Below are 21,097 nucleotides of genomic sequence, written 5' to 3'. Positions count from 1 at the left end.
CTTTGTGATGATTGGAAGCATGCGCTATTGGTCAAAACGCCGCACAGAAGCATGTGACAGTGGCCAAGATGTCCACAGGTTTTTGCAGCGGCCATAAGTCCTGGCATCGTTTGCTGCTGACGACGTGACATCTACAACTTTATCGCAGCTACATTAAAGCAACCAACAAACAGCAAAACGAATTGCAACGACGAGACAGTAACGACGAATCGACATGCTGTCTTCTGCTCCGCCGCCTTCCGCCCACCACCGCTTTGTGTCAACCGCGATTTCATAGGAAAGCCTGCGATTGCCACGCGACAATCTCGAAAAGCAAGGGGATCATCCTGGACTCCTGGCCCAAGACGACAGTATACACGAGACCATGGAAACCCCCAAGCCCTCAAAGGATCTCAAGATCCGCAATGTCAGCCTCCACAGTCGAGGCAAGAAGGAGGTTGGAACCCTCTACCTGGCCAGGCACCACTTGGTCTTCAGCTATGTGCCGGACTCAGGAGTACTTACGAGCACTTCATCCAAGGTGGACCAGCTCAGGAATAGTGCCTCACTTGATGGTGCACGAGGTTCTCGAGAGTCGAGCGATTCGACGTCACAGCAGGCGACGCCCTCGAAGGCGAGGCCGAAGGAGATTTGGGTGCCTTATCCTATGATCAATCATTGTGTGCTGAGGCCCAGTCATTCGGCGGCATCACGCGCGTACGAGAATCACAATGCAGAGAGTCTTGATGGGAGTTTCGAGGACGGTGCGTTTCCGCCGGTTTATGGGACGAGCTCGTACAATGGCCGGCCGTCGACGGACTCTCAGCATCTTGCGCCGTATTCTTCGCCTCAGCGATCTGCTTCGCCTGCTGGCAGTGTTACTGCACTACCTGTGGCGAGCGAGAGTGTGAGAGCGCCCGCTATCCGTATCCAGCGACGGGATTTCCAGATGATGGCTTTCCATTTCCATCCTTCACCTTCGGATAAGAATTCTTCGGACGAGACGGCGAGGGAGGTCTTTTACTGCTTGAGAAGCAGATGTGTCTTCGAGAATGTGCAAGATATGCTTGCCTTCCACTTCAAAGCACCTCCTGAGGAGCTGGCTGTGGAGGAGCCTTGTTACGATGCTCGCCGCGAGTTTGCGAGGATGGGTGTTGGTGGGAAGGCTGCTGAAGGGCCTGGCAGTGCGTGGCGGATCTCTGACATCAACAAGAACTACGAATACTCACCTACTTACCCAAGCGTGTTGTGTGTCCCGCGAGCTGTTAGCGATAACATGCTCAAGTATGGAGGGGTGTTCCGCTCAAAGGGGAGGATACCTGCGCTCACATACCTTCACTCGAATGGTGGAAGTATCACCAGATCATCACAGCCAATGGTTGGAATATCGAACAAGCGGAACCCTCAGGATGAACGATTGATATCTGCAATCTTCTCAAGTCATACACCGCCTCAGCAGTCACCTACGGACTCTCCGGCTCAGGTTCCCTCTGACGGTACTGACATACCAGGACTTCCCACTAGTCAGAGCGAGACCGATCTTGACGATGACTTTAACGACGAAGAAGTGATACCTCGAAAGAGGGTCTATGGCAGCACGAGACGCAACATGATCTTCGATGCTAGACCCAAGATCAATGCGCTAGTGAACAAAGGCTCTGGTGGTGGCTATGAGGATCTATCGAATTACTCTGGACCAGCTGGTACAACTGTCGAACGGACGTTCATGGACATCCAGAACATCCATGTCATGAAGAAGTCGCTCGCAAAGGTTGTACAGAGCTTCGCCAACTCGGATTACTTGGACATGAAGCCGAACGAGGAGCTACTGCGGAATTCTGGCTGGCTCACTCACATAGCTGGAATGCTCGACGGTGCAGAGATGGTGGCGAGAATAGTTGGCTTAGGTGGCAGCCATGCATTGGTGCACTGTTCAGATGGATGGGACCGTACTGCGCAAGTCGCAGCACTCGCGCAAGTCATGCTTGATCCACACTATCGTTCGTTGAACGGATTCATCACGCTGATACAGAAAGACTTCCTCGCGTTCGGACACAAGTTCAATCATCGACATGGCATCCAGGGAAGCGAAGAGTGGTTCGAGATCGAGAATGAGCGAGTCCTGCCTTCACGAACAAAGGCGAATGGAAACAATGAGTCCACAGGCTTGAACGCACTTGGTTCGAAGGCCCTCTCTGGAGCGAAGAACTGGTTTGAGAAGAGTCGTGGCGGGCTTTTCCGTCCACAGAATGAGAGCAAAGATAGCGGCGAGGACGACGATTCTCGCCCCTCTTCGCCACCTCCTAACTCAATGATGCACTCGCCGCCTACATCGAGCACGAAGAAGGATCGAGAACATAAGACGAATACCAATGAGATGGGACCCATCTTCCACCAGTTCTTGGATGCTGTTTACCAATTGCAATACCAGTTCCCGGATGCTTTCGAGTTCAACGAGCGATTCTTGCGGCGACTTTTCTACCAAGCCCACTCTGGCCAGTACGGCGAGTTCTTGTTCAACAATGAGAAAGACCGCTCAGAGCATGAGAGCAAGTTTCCTTCCGTCTGGCCACACTTCTTGTCTCGACGGCAGGAGTTTACTAACCCTGAGTTCGTGGCAAAGGTTGACGACCCGTTGCTGTTCCCCAAGCGGCAGGGATCACTCCGAGAGATCGAGGTGCGTTGGTGGAGTGGACTGTTCGGGCGTAAAGATGAGGATATGAACACGCCTCGAGCACTTGCGCCGCCAGATACACAACCTGCAGAGCAGAAGGTCCCCAGCCTGTCGATGCAGCCTTCGACGATGTCGCTCGAAGATGGTGGGAAGCAGATCGAGGGTGAAGGTCCGAGTGCTGGTGCTGTCAAGGAAGCAAAGAGCTTTCCTAACATTGGCACTGTTGGAAGTTCGCTCCCATCGACTTTCAACTCTCTTCAAAACGGCTCTTCAAATGAAGCCCAACAGCCTGCTGAGAACAGCAACGCTCCAGCACGCCCGACACTGGAATCGCGGGAGACGAATCCTGACACAGTCGAGGGCTATGTAAAAGCAGCAGAGCCGGCGAGCTCCAGTTCAAGCAGCAAGCCCCCTGCCTCTCAGCTGGAGATGGACGAGGGTGATCCGTTAGGCGTGTCTGCGGGCAGCAAGGTCCCTGAGACTACTAGTGGAAGACTAGATTTTGCAGTATTTGCCCAGTCGAGTGCGTACAGCGACAGATAGAGTAGATCTGTAACGATAATCAGATCAGATCAGTTGATTGTTTGATTGTGCTGCCCAAGATCACGTGCAATCTATTTCCCATTACTCAGCGCTGTGACGTAGGATTCGAGCTTTGAAGGCGACTCGAATAACATTTGTTTCCCAAATCACCTACAACCATACCCTCAAACCCAAAATGTCCGCCAAACCTGCAGTGCGATGCCTCGCAAAGGCGCTGACTCGACCGACTGCGAACTCGACGACCGCGACCCGATGCGCTCGTCTTGCCACAGCTCCGAACACCTCAACGAGATATTTCAGTGATGCGTCACGAGCGACACCCTTATCGTCAACAAGCAAGAGACAGAGGCCGACGTTACAACCATATGCACAACCTTTAGCGAGGCAAACAACGCCCTCAACACAAGCGAAGCGAACAATCTTCATCCAAACCGAAGACACGCCCAATGCCGATGCGCTCAAATTCATCCCGAACCACGATGTGCTCCCCGAGAACTTCCCTTCTTCCTTCTTGGAATACATGTCGCCTCGGTCGACACTCGCGCCGCCCCATCCCTCACCGCTGGCCGCGAACTTGATGAATGTAGATGGCGTGTCGAGTGTGTTCTACGGCAAGAATTATATCACAGTGACAAAGGACAGCTCGACGCCTTGGGCGCATGTCAAGCCTGAGGTTTTTAGTTTGATCACAGAAGCGGTGACGAGCGGACAACCGATCGTCAACATTGTGGAGAATAAGACGGGTGAGGATGGACAAGGCAGCGCAGCCGGCGAAGCGCAGGCTACCTACGACCCTGAAGACGAAGAAATTGTAGGCATGATCCAAGAGCTCCTCGAGACTCGAATCCGGCCCGCGATCCAAGAAGATGGCGGAGACATCGAATTCAGAGGTTTCCACGACGGACAGGTCCTGCTCAAACTGCGCGGGGCGTGCAGGACGTGCGACAGCAGCACCGTCACGTTGAAGAACGGGATTGAGAGCATGTTGATGCATTATATCGAGGAGGTCAAGGGCGTGCAGCAGGTGATGGATCAGGAAGAAGAGGTTGCGATGCAGGAGTTTGCCAAGTTTGAGGAGAAGTTGAAGGCGCAGAAGGGGGAAGTGCCGCCTTCGAGTCCTGGCAAGGGCTCGATTGATACTGTTGCTGGCTAAGTCACGATGGCTATTCTTGTTGCGCTGGCAATAATAATGTTACATCGAACATGCGCAGACAACAGTTAGGATGAAGATTCACAAAATCCCAAAAGTCCAGACCATGCACATCTTCTACTAATTTTTACCCTCGGCATGCCGTACCCCGTCCGTACCTACGGAACAAATTTCGAAAAATGTCAGCGATGTTCATGGCGCAAGGCTGTGCAAGCCATCCCGCCCGCACGCACAACGGTCACTAAGGGAAGTGGTATAACGATCTCCAGATGCCAAGAAGGCCATGGCTTCAACCAACAGCGAAGCACGGCCAAGGTCACGCTTATTTTGCACTGTTCTGTCGCTTGCTTCTCCGAGAAACAGAGACTTGTGTTTCAGCCGCAGGCACTGCTCGTTTTGTTGTTGGGGCTCGAGCTTGTTGTTGCTGCTGTTGTGTCGTGGGGTAGTAGTTAGTGGTATGTGAACGTGAATCGTGACTTGTTACTGCAATCGTTCTAGATCGAGGTGCTATGTTTCTTCCGCGGTTCGCTCGGTGATGAGGAAGGGGGCTTTTCCCACCCACCCCTTGGATCGATATAGCGACGAACTCCGTCTTCGTGCCATGGTTCACACTCCTGTGTAGTGCTTATGACAAGTCAAGCATGATGACAGCATCTCTCGATGACTTGCTGTCCAGTCTTCTTCACATACCAGCATGCCATGACGCACCGTACCACACAGCAAAGTGGACACTCCCAGTATCCATCCTGACGGAACGAGCCCTGTGTGGCTTTCCGCGGTTCGAAAGAAGAAGTTACCGTCGATCACATGCCCAATCCAGCAAATCCTATCTACGAATACGCACAAGCGCCATGGGCGGCTCGATGCGGGTCGAACAGAGCAGAGCTTGAATTGACTTTGCTTGCACACTTGTGACTCGCGAGTCGCGAGGCTTGCAGGTCGCCAGCTTCTTCCAATTCGACTGCTTTTCGCTCGTCCTTGCACCGGCATGAGGCGGCGCAGACGGCTTTTTTCCGAGGCGTGTGTCAATATGTGTTGCTTCAGCGATGGCATACGCAGGCAGTTTCTTGAGGCGCTTCGTACCTAGGCAGAGGGAAGAAGTGGCTGTCGATTCTCGCCGTAGTGGAAGTCTGGTTGCCAAGCCATGTATTCTGGACACCCGGGCACCAAATACAACAGTCCAACGGTCGTATCCCAGCATCACGCGATCGCGAGTTTCACTTCAGTCAGCCATCTTGTCTCCGGCTCTCGCTGCTGCTCTTCTTCGCGATGCGTGTGATGCTTGTGTGCCAGAACGAACCCGTTTCCGCACGGTTCCTGCAGTGGCTTCTGTAGCTCTGCAGATTCACGCAACGCTTTGCCGTGCCCGTCGCGAGCTACGCTGGATAGGTGCTAATCGCGACGCCTCGCCGCTGACCCTGTTGGCAGCACCAGTACCCGTGGAGTTTGGGACGCCGGTGATCCCCTCCCATCGAAAAAGATGGGCGACGAGGCGGCGCCTGCTCGCTGCGCCTTAAACGCGATGTGCAGATTGTTCTCTGTTTCCTCTGCCGGCCAAGACCTTTTGATCTGCGATTGAGGGGGCCGACCGCACCTGCTGGGGCCTATCCGGAGTTGGGTTTACAGTTCAAAGGAGCCCGAAACCGCCTTTCTCCTACTTCAGGACTGTAGACACCAGTGTCATCTTTCTTCTCCTCTCGTGCGAGGTTCGTCTAGGTTCATATTGCGCTGGACGTAGAAAGAGTCGGGGGACCGATGTTCGGAGAAATTTTCGAGGTCGAGTTAGTGTCTCGACAGAGGATGGCAGCTGCCGATCCATTGCCGGCAAAGGTAAGAGAGTCGTGATGTGCTTGGCCTAGATATTGGCTGATTCGATGAATTACTTGCGCAGTCCGTGCCTGTTAAGGACACCACCACATGTGGTAACGACACCGTCAAGGCCACGAAACAAAAACAGAGACCTCTTGACACTGCGCTGCTGTGCAACAGGTTGGAAGAACACCAGCGAGAGCAAGAGGCCGCCAGACTGCGTCGTGAGAAGCGAAATGCCGTCCGGAACGGTTCATATGTCCCTCGCAGTGCTGCGAAATCGTTCGCTGCGACTGCGACGCCAATGAGGGATGTCACGAATTTGCCGAAAGGTCCTGGAGCGAAGCGTCGATCTGCACCACCCAACTTCATCGCTGAACCGCTTACGGTCGACGGCAGGATATGTATCCCTGCGAGACAGCGATATGCGGCATTGAACTTCGGCATTGGAAATAGCGACGTTGTTGGCATGTCTGAGGACGAGGAGGTGTCCCCAATCAAGCCTTATCGACTCGAGGGCACCCGTGATCCCAAGCGGGACTTGAAGAAGCTGGAAGAGCGATGTCCGTACAAGCCTGCCAAGAAGGGTGTCGTTGAGTTGAAGAACTCAGCTGCCGCTCCACGTAAGGCATCGCTTCCGTTGCAGGCGGAACGAAGACCAGCTATCAACGAAAGGCGATCGTCCATCCAACCGACACAACTCCAGCGATCCAAGTCAACGTCGACCGCGCCAGCTCCGCCGCCAGTTGCTCAGGAAGAACCGAAGATGCCTGAGCATGCTGAGACGAGCAAGCCAGAACGTATCACAGATCAGCTTCCAGAGTTGGGTCTTCCTAGGGAAGTCTCCCCTCTAAGAACTGAGGAATTGGAACTTGCACGAGGGGATGAACGGTGGCCCTCGATCAATCAGGACGAAACCAGCGCAATCCAGGCCTCAGTTCAGTCTGCAGAAGAGCCTGTCGAACCTAGCGAGCACGTCGATAGTGATCAGCGTGCAATCTCCTTGATCCAGGCGCTCAATATGGACTGGAACCAATCTGATGAGGCTGAACATTCGGAAACCGCGACATCATTCAAGTGGGACCAGTATGATCCGTTCAAGCCGCAGACACGGGGCTCAGCTAAGTCGGAGAAACACAATCTGACGAGACTGGGATCCAAACGTGACTCCATGAACCCAGCCCAGAACGGCAGTCAGAATGGTGACACCAGTGGGACTCAATCCACGCCACATCGTCGACGATCGAGCCCGCGTACTAGCCCGCAGAAACACACAAGCCCAAGTCATGTGGTTGAAGAGCGAGGGCGACAACGGTATCGTCCAGGTGACGCAGCGAAACGCCGTACCATGGCAGATCCTCTTCCTCCTCCTGTGCACTGGCCTCTAGAGCAAACTCCAGTGAAGAAAGATCTCCGACCAATATCATTCCACGCTATTACGGAAAGCCGGCTTTCAAGATTCCTGGAAGAAGAGGCGTCGTTGGATGCGCCCATACCGGAAGTAGACGAAAGCCTGCTGGCAAACCCACGACCAAAGCTGGTACCGCATGATAGACCGAATTGGACTCAGCAGTCCCAGGACGGTGACGACTTCAGGCACACGTTGAACAGCTTCTTCCCACGGCCTGGAAGGAAAGCTGCGCAGACGAATCGTCACAGCAGCATCTTGGCGCCTTTCGCAGAGCCAAAGGCGCCGTCGCCCAAGAAGTATACTGGTCCTCAGAACGACCATATGATAGCCGATGCTGTCAAGATCATCCAGCAGCAGGAGAAGGTGAAGCGGAGAGAGAGCGTGATTGGATTCTTCAAGAAACTGTAGGGTTGCATTGGGTCGTTTGCATTTTCCAGGGGTGGGTAAAAAATGGGTGGGTGGGACACAAAAAAGGAAGGCATGGGGAATGCATGAACGGCCACGGATTATGCCATGGCTCTCCTTGGGGTAGGGATGGGTGTTTGAACGAGTTTCATTTGTAGGACGAAGGCCACATAGCGAAATCTATGCAATTGTAAGGTCAAATGTGTTTTGTTTTCATGAGGTGAAGTGCGATCTGGGTAGGCGAGACCATGTCTGTCACATGCAAGGATGTCAATCAATGTCAAGTAAATATTTGACACAAATTTGATGGATGCCATCAAATGCGGGACGATTCCGCGCTTTTCGAAGGGACTTCGACATTTTTCAACCCACGAAATCTCCAAGCTCTTTGCTGCTGCTCAGCAACCACCGACGCCCAAGATGTCTACTCTGCAGGAGAGACTCGACAAGATTCGATCGTCGCCAAAGCTGAAAAACCAGCAGCAAACCTCCGTCGTCCTCAACGCCATCGAAGATACTCTGCGCACGCAAAAGAGCGATCCAACTCCCACCGCATACTTCGCAGCGCTGCTTTCATTGCTGGGACAGTACATCACGGCAGACAAGGGCCTTGTCAACAAAGATGTTGCATTCTCCGTCGTATACCTTCTCGACCTTGTCACTAGCCATGTGCCCGCGCCGCTGCTGCAATCGAAATTTCCGCAAATCCTCTCGAGTCTTGCTCCGGCCTTGACGCACACGGACTCAGAGGCGCCGATACTAAGAGCTGGGATTGGATGTCTGGAGTCGCTTTTGGTCGTACAAGATTCACAAGCATGGACTCTGCCTCAGTCGCAGACCAGCCCAAGAGGCGCAGTGAGCGGGCTGCTTGCTCTGGCCATGGATCACCGACCAAAGGTTAGGAAGAGGGCGCAAGATGCGTTGGCGAATATGCTGAAGCATCCACCTCCTTCTCCTTCGTTGGATCACCCTGCTTCAGACATCTGTGCCGAGACTGCACTTCGACATTTGCAGTCCGCCGCAGAGGCGGCGAGTACGAAGAAGAGGAAGCACAAGCACAGAGATGAAGGTTCGAGTGATCCCAGCTTGATGCATGCTTTGCAACTGGTCAAGACTGTTGCCTCTGCACAGAATGGCTGGCCTAGCAAGAAGATCGACGCACTGTGTGAAGTGTTACTGAACATCTCGAGAGGAAGCAACGAATTCATGACCATGGCTGCCTTTGAGATTTTCGAGATCATCTTCGCCGGTCTGGCTGATGAGATCTCGTCTTCGAAACTCCCCAGACTGCTCGAAGTCATCACGGAGCTACAGCCGTCACAGAATGATTCACAATTGCTACCGCCCTGGATTGCAGTCCTAAGCAGAGGCTATGAAGTGTCTTCGCAGATCGAGCCAGAGGAGACATTCGAAAAGCTGCCAGATCTTTTCGCCAAGATCTCTTCTTTCCTTGCGTCTTCGTCGCACAACATCCGTGTCTCTGCATCTGAGTGCTTGATTTCCTTGCTCCATACATGCGTACCAGACTCGGTGATTCTGGAGCCTTCTGTCATGGACGAAAAGGTGCTGGAGCGAGTAAGCAAGACTTTGAAAGATCTGTTGAGTGTGAAGTTCCAGACAGCGTGGATGGAGGTGTTCAACGTTCTGTCTGCCGCTTTCGAGGTCTTCAGGTGGCGCTCGCAGCCAATGCTCGACAGCATCGTAAAGACCGTTGGAGATCTTCGAGGTGACGATTCTTTCACTGGCAAGAAAGAGGTTGACGGAGTTCTGGCTGCTGCTGTCAAGTATGCAGGTGTCGACAATGTCCTGGCGATTGTGCCTCTTAATCTAGGGAAGAATGCTTCTGGCGCTGGACGTGCTTGGCTTCTTCCTGTGATACGAGACGCTGTCAGCAACACGAAACTTGTACATTTCCGTTACGAATTGGTCCCACTCAGCGAGGAGATGTTCCAACGAGTCCTCAATCACGGCAGCAAGGAAAAGACCATGGAGGTCAAGATCTTTGAAACGATTGTCAGCCAGATCTGGTCTTGTCTTCCTGGGTACTGCGAGCTACCAGTGGATCTCACGCACGCATTCGACCAGTCATTCGCAGAAATGCTCAGCAATCTCCTGTATCAACAACCGCAGATGAGGACTGATATCTGCAAAGCTCTGCAGAACCTCGTCGACACAAACAAGGCCATTGCTGAGCTTGAAGGTGACGAGAATCTTATCGAGCAGGGCAGAGTGACCAGAGAAGCTGCGCAGAAGAACATTCAGCATCTGGCCTCATTCGCCGGCAACCTCCTCGCTGTCTTGTTCAACGTGTACAGCCAGACGTTGCCACACAATCGCGGCAACTTGCTGCAATGCATCAACGCCTATCTCAGCATAACCCAAGAACAAGAGCTACTGGAGACCTTCCAACGCGTGGCGACGATGCTGGAGAGCTCACTGGCGGAGGAGGGATCCCAGACTCAAGCTGACAAGCAGCGTGAGCAGGGCTCAAACAAGGATTCGAAGGACAAGATGCCACCCACATCGCATACCCTTATGGATCTCATCATCACAATCTCCACATACCTGCCCAGAGAAAGCTTCGCCGGACTTTTCAACATGGCTACAAACATCGTCAACAAACAGGATGATCCACAGCTGCAGAAGAAGGCATACAAGCTCATACCACGACTTTCAGAGTCGGAAGCTGGTCGAAAGGCACTGGAAGAGCGGAACGCGGATCTGCAGCAGCTACTTTTGGGAGCCGCCGACAAAGTGTCTGCGCCTGCGAAGAGGGACCGTCTCGCTTCCATTGCAGAAATCATCCCTGGAATGCCGCAGTCCGACCTGCACTTCATTCCTTCAATCATCTCGGAAGTCGTGATTGGCGTCAAAGAGGTCAACGAGAAAGCTCGAACCGCGGCTTTTGATCTTCTTGTGCTCATGGGCGAGAAGATGGCAGAAGGCGGAACAGTCGTCAACGCTAAAGTTCCGCACATGCCTGACGATGCTCCTCCCGTGCCTGCAAGTCTTGAAGAGTACTTCACCATGGTCTCCGCTGGTCTCGCTGGCTCCACACCACACATGATCTCAGCTTCCATCACGGCCCTGACGAGACTCCTTTACGAGTTCCACGGCCAGCTGCAGGAGTCGACGGTTACAGACTTGGTGCAGACCATGGATCTCTTCTTGACCTCCAAGAATCGCGAGATCGTTCGGTCGGTTCTCGGCTTCGTCAAGGTCTGCATCATCTCACTGCCCAGCAACATTGTGCTCCCTCGCCTCGAATCCCTCGTTCCAAATTTGATTGTCTGGAGTCATGAGCACAAGCAACACTTCAAAGCCAAGGTCAAGCACATATTCGAGCGCATGATACGAAGATTTGGAGCTGAGGTTGTCGAACGACACACTCCAGAAGCGGACCGAAAGCTCATCGCGAATATTCGAAAGACACGCGAGAGGCGAAAGAAGAAGCGAGATGCCGATGACGATGAGGATGCCGTACCGGCTGAGAAGCGACAAGGAAAGTTCGAGAGTGAATACGACGAAGCTGTCTACGGCTCTGCTTCGGATGATTCTGGGTCAGACATTTCAGATGATGAGGTCCTTGGTCGAGCAGTCGCGAAGGGTCAGAAAGCCAAGAAGGGAGGCCACCAGTACATTGTGGAAGATGACGAAGAGCCGCTCGACCTACTTGACCGAAAGGCACTCGCGCACGTCTCTTCAACGAAACCTACCAAGAACCGCGGTGTCGAAGGCAAGAAGAACAAGGCCAAGACGGATCTGGATGGCAAGTTGGTCTTCAACGAGGACTCAGATCTCGAAGTCGTTGAGTTTGACGACGAGGGCATGTTCGACGGACAGGAGCCTGGTGATGGTACGCTCGAAGGTGGAATCAACGCCTACGTGAATGCTATCAAGGGTAAGAATGCTCCTCAACGCGGACAGCGTGGCAAGCTCAAATTCAAAAATATCCGTGGCGATGACGGTGATGAGATGGATATCGACGATGATGACGCAGTTGCTGCTAAGAAGAAGCTGGATGCCAATAAGAGTCCCCGTGGTGGTGGCAAGCAGAAACCACAGAGGAGAGGTCTTGCTGGAGAGAAGCCAAAAGGCGCATTCTCACCTGGCGGCGGGAAAGTTCACAAAGCACGAGGTGGAGGGTTCAAGCATGGAGTTCAGAGTCGCCGTGGCAGAGGTATGAAGAGGTAGAAATTGTGAGTAGCTTTGCTGAGATACCAATTTGCTTTACGATGGGTCTCACCTATCGTTTTCATCAGAGGCGAGAAACCACGCAACTGTTCGATCAGTGCCGTCTTCCAAGGATACACACGGTTCCCATCCTAGCACTCGTTTCGCAAGACTGCAGTCTGGCCTTCTGCGTTGCGGATCATCCTTCACTGCTCCATCGTAAACGATTTTCGATCTTCGGCCGTGTCTCTGAGCTGCTACCCTTTGCAGCACGATTTCAGCCAACTCCGCCATGGTTGTCTCGGTCTCAGATCCAATATTCATAGGCCCTTGAGACCAGGCACTCTCCATGAGTAATCGTACGCCCGCCACACAATCGTCCACATACTGGAAGCATCGACTCGCAGCGCCGCTCCCCGTGATGACCAAATCCCTGGAACTGATCGCAGCATCGACGAAACTGCACACGACTCGTCCATCGCTCGCAGGCATGCCAGGCCCGTACACATTGAAGATCCTCGCTATCCTCACATCCACGCCAGATTGCTCACGATGAGCATACGCCAGCGCTTCCGCAACTCTCTTGCCCTCGTCGTAGCATGCTCTGGGACCAAAGCAATTCACATTGCCATTGTACGTCTCCGGTTGGGGACAGACCTGGGGGTTGCCGTAGACTTCTGACGTGCTTGCGAGGAGGATGCGAGCGTTCCATTTGCGGGCTGCTTCGAGGGCGTTCTTGGTCCCGACGTAGCATGTTTCGAGGATCTCGAGGGGTCTGAGGCCGAATTGTTTTGGGCTGGCGTGGCAGGCGAGGTGGTAGATGCGTGAGGCTTGGATGTGCGAGGGGAAGGGGGAGGTGACGCTCGCTCTGGGTGGATGTCAGTCTCACGGCGTTGAATAATCGTATGCATTTTTCGTACTGGATGATCTCGAGCCGCGGATTCGAGTTGACTTCTTCCAGATTCTTCAAACAGCCGTTGTCAAGTACGACGACTTCGTGGCCGGTACTTAGTAGCGACTTCACCAAATAGCTGCCGAGGAAGCCAGCGCCCTGTCAAATGTGTCAGTCAGGATCCAAGGATTCTTCATCGACTCATTTGACTTACCCCAGTCACAAGGATCCGCGAGGATCTATCAGAGCCGGCTGTCATATCGCGCTCCAGGAAGTCGTTGCAAGGAAGAAGACAGGATACCCAGTCTGCACATCTTGACGTTCGCCTCCATATCAACAATTCGCTGGTTGCTTTCTTCCCGCTAGGGTCCCTCTGCGGGCACGACGAGGCGTTGCCATCGACGTAAGTTGGTTGCACACTTGAACGCCTGGTCTGACGCTAAGGACTTCCAAAGTGCTACATACCAAAAACGGCAAAAGCAGGACTTCGAGGAGTACAATGAGCGTGGTGCGGTCGCACAGCACGAACCCCGTAGACCGCTTCGCTGTGGCTCGGGTTCCCACAATTTCGAAGGCACACGACTAGGTCCTTGACCGAGTTCGAAACTTGGAGAATACCCAACTCTATCGCAATGCCTTCGATAAGTCTACACCCGGCCGATTTCGACAGCTGTGTGACTGGCAAAAGGATCGCAACGGCGACAGTCAGTCGTGCTTCAGACGGAGGAACGAACGAGCAAGCATTCGATCTGCTGTGCGCGAAGGTCCCGTCAGACGACTTCGAATCAATCGACGTATTGAATAAGAATGGATTTCAATATGTCGAGGGCGAGATTGACCTGGAGGTGAACCTCGAGACGACCGGTATCATCGAAGACACCACAAGTCTGCGCAAGGCTACCCTCGATGATCTACGAGATCTCAAAGGGCTAGCATCCGAATCAATGCGAGGCCGTACACGCCTTCGAAGCCCTTGGTTCACAACAGAAGACTCCGACAAGATGTATGAAACCTGGATCGAAAATGCCGTAAAGGGTCGTTACGACCACGTCTGTTTGGTCCACACAGATGAAGCAGACAGAGTCACTGCATTCATCACGATTAGATGGCTCAATGACGTCGAAGGACGGATCGGTCTCTTCGCAGTCTCCGAGGAATCGCGCAAGAGAGGCGTGGGATCAAGATTGTTCGAACATGCAAAGGGTTTCTGCGACAGCTCTGGACGGAAGAAGCTGTTTGTTGCTACGCAGACGAGCAATTTGGCTGCTTTGCGGCTATATCAGAGGACAGGTGGCCAGGCAATTTCGACTGCACATTGGTATTACAAGAAGCCAGGTCGGGCATCTCTGTCTTCCACAAACGCACAGAACGAAAGCAGCACGGCTGAGCAACCAGGTGCTTCTGTGCTCTCACGACCATGTAGTGGGCAAAACAGCTTGGAACACGTGAAGGAAGTGTTGGAACATGGAAGCTTGGCTGGAAATGGCAAGTTCACTCGGAAATGCGAAGACCTAGCAAATATTCAGGGCCATGATAGGATTCTTCTGACAACAAGCGGAACCTTGGCCTTGCATATCGCCGCTCTCGCCATCGACCTCAAGCTTGGAGACGAGGTTATCATGCCAACATTTACTTACGTCTCGACAGTCAACGCCTTCACAATGCGTGGGGCGACGCCTGTCTTTCTGGATGTCGATTATACGTCGATGAACATGGATTCGTCGCTCGTAGAAGGGGCGATAACACCCAAGACACGAGCTCTTGTTGTTGTTCATTATGCTGGCGTTCCTTGTGATATGAATGGTCTTGTTGGAATCGCCCAATTACATGGCCTTCTCGTCGTGGAAGACGCAGCTCAGGGTCTTGGATCCACATCTGAAGAATGTGCTCTGGGATCTATGGGAGACATCGGTTGCTTGAGCTTCCACGGGACCAAGATGGTGACATCCGGAGGCCAGGGCGGCGCTGTCATTGTCAGCAACACCGCACTACTCAAGTCCGTCCAGAACGCATACTGGAATGGCACAAACAGAGCGGATTTTGCCGAGGGTCTGGTGCCGGAATACACTTGGATAGGGCCAGGATTCAACTCCCAGATGTCAGAGGTGCTCGCTGCACTACTCTACTGCCAGCTCGTTGTCCTCCCCGAACTTTTGGAGCATAATCGGCGAGGCTACGCTATATACTACGACCGTCTGTCTGCACTTGCTGAAAGGGGCGAGATTGCACTTCCTACGCCGCCAAGTCAAGAGCACAATGCCCACATCTTCCACATCAAAGTCGTCGACGCTACTCAGCGAGGGCCGTTGAAGAGGTATCTCAAGGAGAGGAACATCGCTTCTGAGCCGCATTACGCTCCATTGCATTCGACTCCTCCAGGTAGAAGTCTGGGCCGATATCTTACCAGAGAAGATGTTGCGAGCAAGGCGGCAGTTCAATTGCTCAGGTTGCCGTTGCACGTTGGCATGACTGAGCGAGAGATTGATAAGGCAGTTCTGGCAATTGAGGGCTTCTTTGATGGACGGAGTCCGTGAGAGTAAAATTATGGCGGTCGACGTTGCAGTGCAGGCATAGGTAGTGTCTTCCTGAGTAGAGTTTCTTTAGCGCCAAAGCTTAAACCTTAAGTGGACCTGCATGGTCAACCTACACTTCGCGTCGCGTCTCCAACTACTATTCTTAGCTGTTGCACAGGACACCAGAATGGCAGATTCACGACAGCCAATTGATTTGTCTTGGCGCGTCACATTTTTTTTTTGAGGGGACCGTCCTTGTTCATTGGCCTTCGGCCAATCATTGCCAAGCCCGTTTGCGCTGTGGCTGAAGACGATGATTCAGCTAGATGCTGTGCAACATGAGCGTCCCAATGAACACTCTCGATCTAGCGAGCTGAGGCGTTGGCTGACCTTGGTGGTGACGTGAATAACATTGTTGCAGATCGAAGTTTGCCTCGATGTATCCTGTACCATGTAGCCGAAGGCTCAGCCTTCCCTGAGGAGAAGCTATATCACCCTATTGGCATCTCCAAGCCAGCTTTACGACTCTACATATTCGCAAGATACACCTTCTTCCAGAGACGCATGAGGAAGGGAACCCAGCATGGCCCATGGAGACCGACCACGACCGCCTGCAGCGAACGAAGCCAAAGCCTTTGCGCAAAGATTGTGCAGCGCTGTCCAGGCAAATAAAGTGAAGGTTGTGAAGGATCAGGTGGACGAGAAACTGTCTGAATTCGGGCCGGACTACAAGCTGCCTGAAGACCACGTAGAGAACGCCTTAAATCTAGCCTGTGATCAAGGCCACCACCAAGTTGCGCAAATTCTGGTCGAGCACGGAGCAAGACTTGATACTGAAGATGAAGACGGAAATACACCTCTCCACAGAGCAGCCAAAGAGGGACGTTGGACAATTGCTGAGCTCCTTATCAACACTATGAAGCAGCGAAGCCAAGGTGACGACAAGCTTGTGAAAGAATATGTAACAAGAAGCAATGCGAAGGGGGAAACTGCGTTTCACGTCTTTGCCCAAAGCACTAAGAAGCGATTTGCGAAGTCTTCTGTACCAGCCATCGTGTCGACCTTCGTTGATGCGGGTGTGGATGCAGAAGCCCGAGACGAAAAGGGCTGTACGGCAGCACATTATGCGTGCGAGTATGGATCAGTCGCCTTCCTTGAGAAGCTCTATAGCATCAAAAAGGCGTCTCAGCAGGATGCCGGGTGGATGGGCATTCAGACCTTTGCGGAAGGAAACCGGGGCGGGAAGGCAACATGTCTCCACGTCGCTGCAAGAAACGCACAAACCGAAGTGGTACGATGGCTACTTTCCCGCATGCACAAGGCTGATTTGGCGATCAAGAACGCACGAGGATGGACTGCTCGGCGTGTTGCCAGCAAGCTGCCTGTCGCCCGAAAGCGATTTGAGGTGATGTTTGAATTTCTTAGTCAGGAATATTATTGGGTCGAGTTGAGCGAGCTGCTTCTCTGGAACACCGAGAAGCTGAAAGATCACCAAGAACGGTACTGTTTCCGCGTAAACAATGTAGGGACAACTTCCCGCACTTTCATGCTATACAAAAGGCTAATGATGCACAGCGCGCAGGACCGAGTGTAAGTCCTCCGTCAGTATTCTATGCTGTTCTTATGGCAACCCTCGGCCTTTGCGTCGAATTTCTGAGACACTGTAACGGCTTTTTTGTTCATTTCGAGCTGACTCGAGCACAGTTCCTCCTGTACAAGTTGGTAAAGGAAGAAACCATAGGACCACAAGTAGTCGATCTATTCCTCCAGGGTTTCTTCGACGATAGTCAGAATGATATTCTGAGGACAAGGCAGCCATGCTGTGTCTGGGAGATGATAGATAGGCCGGGTTTGGACCAATCAACGATACCAGAAGCGTCTCGCGATGAGTATCTAGCTATCGTGGTCAGTTGCCTAGCATCGTCGCCCGCACTCCCTATTAACGTCTGACAGATGCCAGTCTTCCTCGTCCAGGAATGGTCGCATCTTCAGAGATGGAGGAAGGAACCGGACGGAGGCCTTCGTCACAACACTTTTAGCCGACACCCTGCGCGGAGAACCGATCGGAAACGACCGCGTCCCATGGCAAATTCCGAACATGATCCAGAGGACTTCGATATCTACATGCCGCTTACCTTGGATGAGTACTGCAACCAAAAGCTGCCTCAGGAAAGCCTTGATGAGCGCAACTCCCTGCAGGTACTTCATTGGACAACCGCCCTAAATCAAAATGAACACTGGACGCGTTTGGAAGATACACGCATCGGGAAACCAGAAGATAAGGCACTACTGCTGATGGTTGGTCAAGCCTGGATCTGGAATATTGGCAGCACGCTCATTACCTCGACGGTTTCATTTGACAAGAAGCACTTTGGGGACAAAAACTCTCTCAATGTACCAAAATATGCGAAGGATGAAAACGTGAATATCCATCCTACCAGTTCAAATGGCGACAACTCAAAGAGGTACAGGAGTATTGGCATTATTTTGTCCAACCTCATTGCCTCATTTGGTCACAAACCAGATAATAGACAAGGGTGGACATTACCTCTTGCGGTATATGAGCAGGCTATCACACTCGTCTCGAAGCGCGTAAACGATTATGCAAGGAGAACCGGGGTTGGAACAATCAGCATACCACAAGAAAGGACGTACCTTCTATTGATTGATGACGTCCAGGAAGAGCTGAACATGATTGGGCGTGTTTTGAATCAGCAAGAAAGGGTGTTTGACGATTTCGTCAGTCATGCATGTCCATCGCAGTTTTGGGACCCTGTGAATGAACGAGCCAAAATGCCGCGCGATTACCATACTAAGTTTCGCTCTGAGGAGCGGGATGAGTGGGATGAGTGGAGCACGATTCTACAGGCCAAACCACAGATTGCGATGTTCCGTCGTCGGATTCTCGAACTTAACGAGGATGCTGAGCGAGTCAAGCAGTCCATAACGGCACAGTTGGATTTGAAGCTAAAAGGGGCCAGTATCAGAGAGTCTCATGCGACTGCACTCATGAGCACTGCAGTATTTGGGTTCTCAGTGGTCACGATAATTTTCGCCCCATTGTCGTTCGTGACTGCGCTCTTCGCCCTTCCAATCGACCAGCTCCAGAAAAACCAGGCGGACAATCCATATTCGACCTTCAGCAAGATGTACACCACGAGCTACGTTGGTAAATAAGCCGGTAAGTAGTCCTGTTGTTGTTTGATTGTCGTCATTCAGAGACTGACGATGGCAGCTGTTGTTGAAGTTGTATCGCTGGTGGTCACGTTTGCGGCAATCGGTGCTTCAATTGCATGGCTCAAAGAAAAAGGCAAAGATAAGACCAGCGAAGAGCAGGACCATACTGCATCCTGGATGGCGAAGCTTCCTTCCATACCTTTTGGAAATCATTCTCCCACGAGTTCATCCTCGGACGGCTCAAGGCAGTCAGCTGACAGCCAGGACAAGAACTCTGATAATGGCGGCAAGCGGAAGGAGGTTTTTCCTGGCCTGCGGAAGATGCGAAGACGTGCTGGGTCAGCTTCTGGTATTGTATGATACTGCACTCCACATGAGAGACACATTTCCCAGTGTCGTTTCTACCAAAAGAAGATGCTGGGAACCGACACCAGCGAATGTGTACCATGCCGCTCATTCAGGGCATGAGCCAAGTTTTGGGGGCTGGACTGGAGAGACCTCGTGTTACGAGCAAGGATGCAGGTCAGGCTGAGCGGTGGCGATGTGGTAGCTTGATGGGTAGGGTGTGCTCATTTGGGAATGCAAAGGCGGACGGAAGCCGTTGGTGCGACAAGGTGAACATGAGAACACGATTCTGGATAATTCCATAATACGAAATTGCACGTGCGCTTGTTGTATGAAAGTCCATCATGGACGTGTTTAGTCCAACCCTTTGGACAACATACGACTCAGGTTCTTCTTTCATCACCATCAAGTCCAACTCGATGAGTCGGCCCGAGCAAATTTTGAGCTGGCCTGTGCAACGCCAAGCCCAAATTCATTCACTCCAATTTTCAACCACCAAAAAAGCAAAACATTCAGCACCCGGTATTCCCACGTGGTCACCCACCGTAGTACTAATCAGGCGATTACGTGCTTAAATATGCGAGAGCGGACGGGATCGCTTGTTTTCACGCATCTGTGGCCGAATGTACAACGAATGCACAAAAGTAATACATGATGCTTTGAACGTCGGCTCTTCCTGCGCCCGAGCGGCTCAGCTCAGGGCGGGTGAGGACACATCCGGAGCGTAAGCGTCTTATCATTCCAACATGCTTACAGATGAGCCCTACAAAGTCGCCCACTCTCGTCTGGCTCGGGTCTCCAGTATTCCGAGCCCACAGCTGTGGTAGCCCAGAAAGTATGAAGTGGATCGTAACGATCCTTGATCTCGTTCAACCTCCCATAATTCTCACCATAAAACACAGATTGCCAATCGGGTTGCTGGAAGTCCGACTCACTCAGATACGCCGATCCATCAGGTGTCAGCTCCGCAAGTCTTGGAATCAGCACGTCCGTCATCTTATCTTGCAGCGCCTGCATCTCCTCCAGCGGTGCGGAGTTGTTGTACGGGACGGAAATGACCGTGTTGATGAGATTCGTCCTCCAGGCCGGGTTCACCGCGTTATATACGTTGACCAACTCTTCTGCATTGAAAGGCGCTGTCTTTGGGATTCCCTATCCCATCTGGTGGTCTACCACAGCAGGCATCAGGGCGCCAGGCAACGAAGCGAAGTTCTTTCAACGACTTCGTCAGCTAGAAGAGGCTGGTGCTCTTATTGTCAACATTACCACGCCGTTGCCTTACGCCACCGAGATTCAGAATGCATATGGATGGGGCGATGCCATAGAGACACCGTATTGGCTGCAAAGTGCACGCTACTTGAACGTGGACATGTACAACGGTTACACAGAATGGCTGCAGAAGATCACTTGGCCGAATGGTACGAGCGGTGGTCTTCCCTTGGAGAACCTTGGCGACATGGTCGTGTGGAACCAGCAGAACAACGATACAACAGGTGCTCTTGGTGGTGCGTATCCATGGAAGAGCGGGCAAGACGCACTCATTGCTGCCGTAGCAACGGGAGGTGTCAGAGATGAACGATACTGGAAAGCTCTGTTCTGGCGACAATCGAGGTCACAGGCATGCATCAACGGCGCATACGCATATCGACTTGGGAACGGAACATCGATCGAGCTCGACGCAGTACTGATTCCAAACGTCGCCGCGGCTGGATCGTCTTCAGCCATCGCCAGTGTTGTCGACGCTGCACAATATCCAGGCATCACGATTCCAATCGACGTCGATTCGATTCAACGTGCCCATGGGTTTGGGAATTTGGGGAAGAGCATACGAAGAAGGCAGGCTCGTGAAATGGGCGTCTGCTATGGAGGATCTGTTCCAGTTCAACAAGCACTTCGAGCCAGAGTTCGTAAATTACAACTCAACCAAGATTCCTTTTGATGCGAGATGGGTGAGTTCGGTTGATCTTTGCGTTCAAGTTATACTGACCAGTTCGGCAACCAGGATACAGCTGCTCGCGGGAATCAC

At 52.6% G+C, this 21,097-nt stretch overlaps 8 protein-coding genes across 8 annotated transcripts; 7 read left to right on the top strand and 1 right to left on the bottom strand.

Annotated features, from left to right (window-relative positions):
- Nucleotides 1–364: 364 nt before the first annotated feature.
- Nucleotides 365–3,196, top strand: M409DRAFT_62694 (uncharacterized protein; the record flags this gene model as incomplete). The annotated part of the gene is made up of 1 exon (XM_033815281.1): nt 365–3,196. One exon carries the CDS (start codon nt 365–367, stop codon nt 3,194–3,196), a length of 2,832 nt encoding a protein of 943 aa, XP_033673971.1.
- Nucleotides 3,197–3,371: 175 nt separating this feature from the next.
- On the top strand, nt 3,372–4,349 carry M409DRAFT_17029 (uncharacterized protein; the record flags this gene model as incomplete). The annotated part of the gene is made up of 1 exon (XM_033803872.1): nt 3,372–4,349. One exon carries the CDS (start codon nt 3,372–3,374, stop codon nt 4,347–4,349), a length of 978 nt encoding a protein of 325 aa, XP_033673970.1.
- A 1,797-nt stretch (nt 4,350–6,146) lies between these two features.
- Nucleotides 6,147–7,974, top strand: M409DRAFT_17028 (uncharacterized protein; the record flags this gene model as incomplete). The annotated part of the gene is made up of 2 exons (XM_033803871.1): nt 6,147–6,176; nt 6,238–7,974. The coding sequence occupies 2 exons, from the start codon at nt 6,147–6,149 to the stop codon at nt 7,972–7,974; spliced, it is 1,767 nt and encodes a 588-aa protein (XP_033673969.1).
- A 417-nt stretch (nt 7,975–8,391) lies between these two features.
- Nucleotides 8,392–12,165, top strand: M409DRAFT_49573 (uncharacterized protein; the record flags this gene model as incomplete). The annotated part of the gene is made up of 1 exon (XM_033811278.1): nt 8,392–12,165. The coding sequence occupies one exon, from the start codon at nt 8,392–8,394 to the stop codon at nt 12,163–12,165; it is 3,774 nt and encodes a 1,257-aa protein (XP_033673968.1).
- A 48-nt stretch (nt 12,166–12,213) lies between these two features.
- M409DRAFT_17026 (uncharacterized protein) lies at nt 12,214–13,295 on the bottom strand (the record flags this gene model as incomplete). Its single annotated transcript, XM_033803870.1, has 3 exons — nt 12,214–13,012; nt 13,065–13,195; nt 13,251–13,295. 3 exons carry the CDS (start codon nt 13,293–13,295, stop codon nt 12,214–12,216), a joined length of 975 nt encoding a protein of 324 aa, XP_033673967.1.
- Nucleotides 13,296–13,668: 373 nt separating this feature from the next.
- On the top strand, nt 13,669–15,570 carry M409DRAFT_17025 (uncharacterized protein; the record flags this gene model as incomplete). Its single annotated transcript, XM_033803869.1, has 1 exon — nt 13,669–15,570. The coding sequence occupies one exon, from the start codon at nt 13,669–13,671 to the stop codon at nt 15,568–15,570; it is 1,902 nt and encodes a 633-aa protein (XP_033673966.1).
- A 562-nt stretch (nt 15,571–16,132) lies between these two features.
- On the top strand, nt 16,133–18,726 carry M409DRAFT_49571 (uncharacterized protein; the record flags this gene model as incomplete). Its single annotated transcript, XM_033811277.1, has 4 exons — nt 16,133–17,071; nt 17,125–17,139; nt 17,254–17,454; nt 17,503–18,726. 4 exons carry the CDS (start codon nt 16,133–16,135, stop codon nt 18,724–18,726), a joined length of 2,379 nt encoding a protein of 792 aa, XP_033673965.1.
- Nucleotides 18,727–20,125: 1,399 nt separating this feature from the next.
- Nucleotides 20,126–21,010, top strand: M409DRAFT_49570 (uncharacterized protein; the record flags this gene model as incomplete). The annotated part of the gene is made up of 1 exon (XM_033811276.1): nt 20,126–21,010. One exon carries the CDS (start codon nt 20,126–20,128, stop codon nt 21,008–21,010), a length of 885 nt encoding a protein of 294 aa, XP_033673964.1.
- Nucleotides 21,011–21,097: the final 87 nt, after the last annotated feature.

Source organism: Zasmidium cellare (genome assembly GCF_010093935.1).
Source record: "Zasmidium cellare ATCC 36951 unplaced genomic scaffold M409scaffold_2, whole genome shotgun sequence".
Taxonomy (NCBI): domain Eukaryota; kingdom Fungi; phylum Ascomycota; class Dothideomycetes; order Mycosphaerellales; family Mycosphaerellaceae; genus Zasmidium; species Zasmidium cellare.
This window is presented reverse-complemented; position numbering and strand designations above follow the sequence as displayed.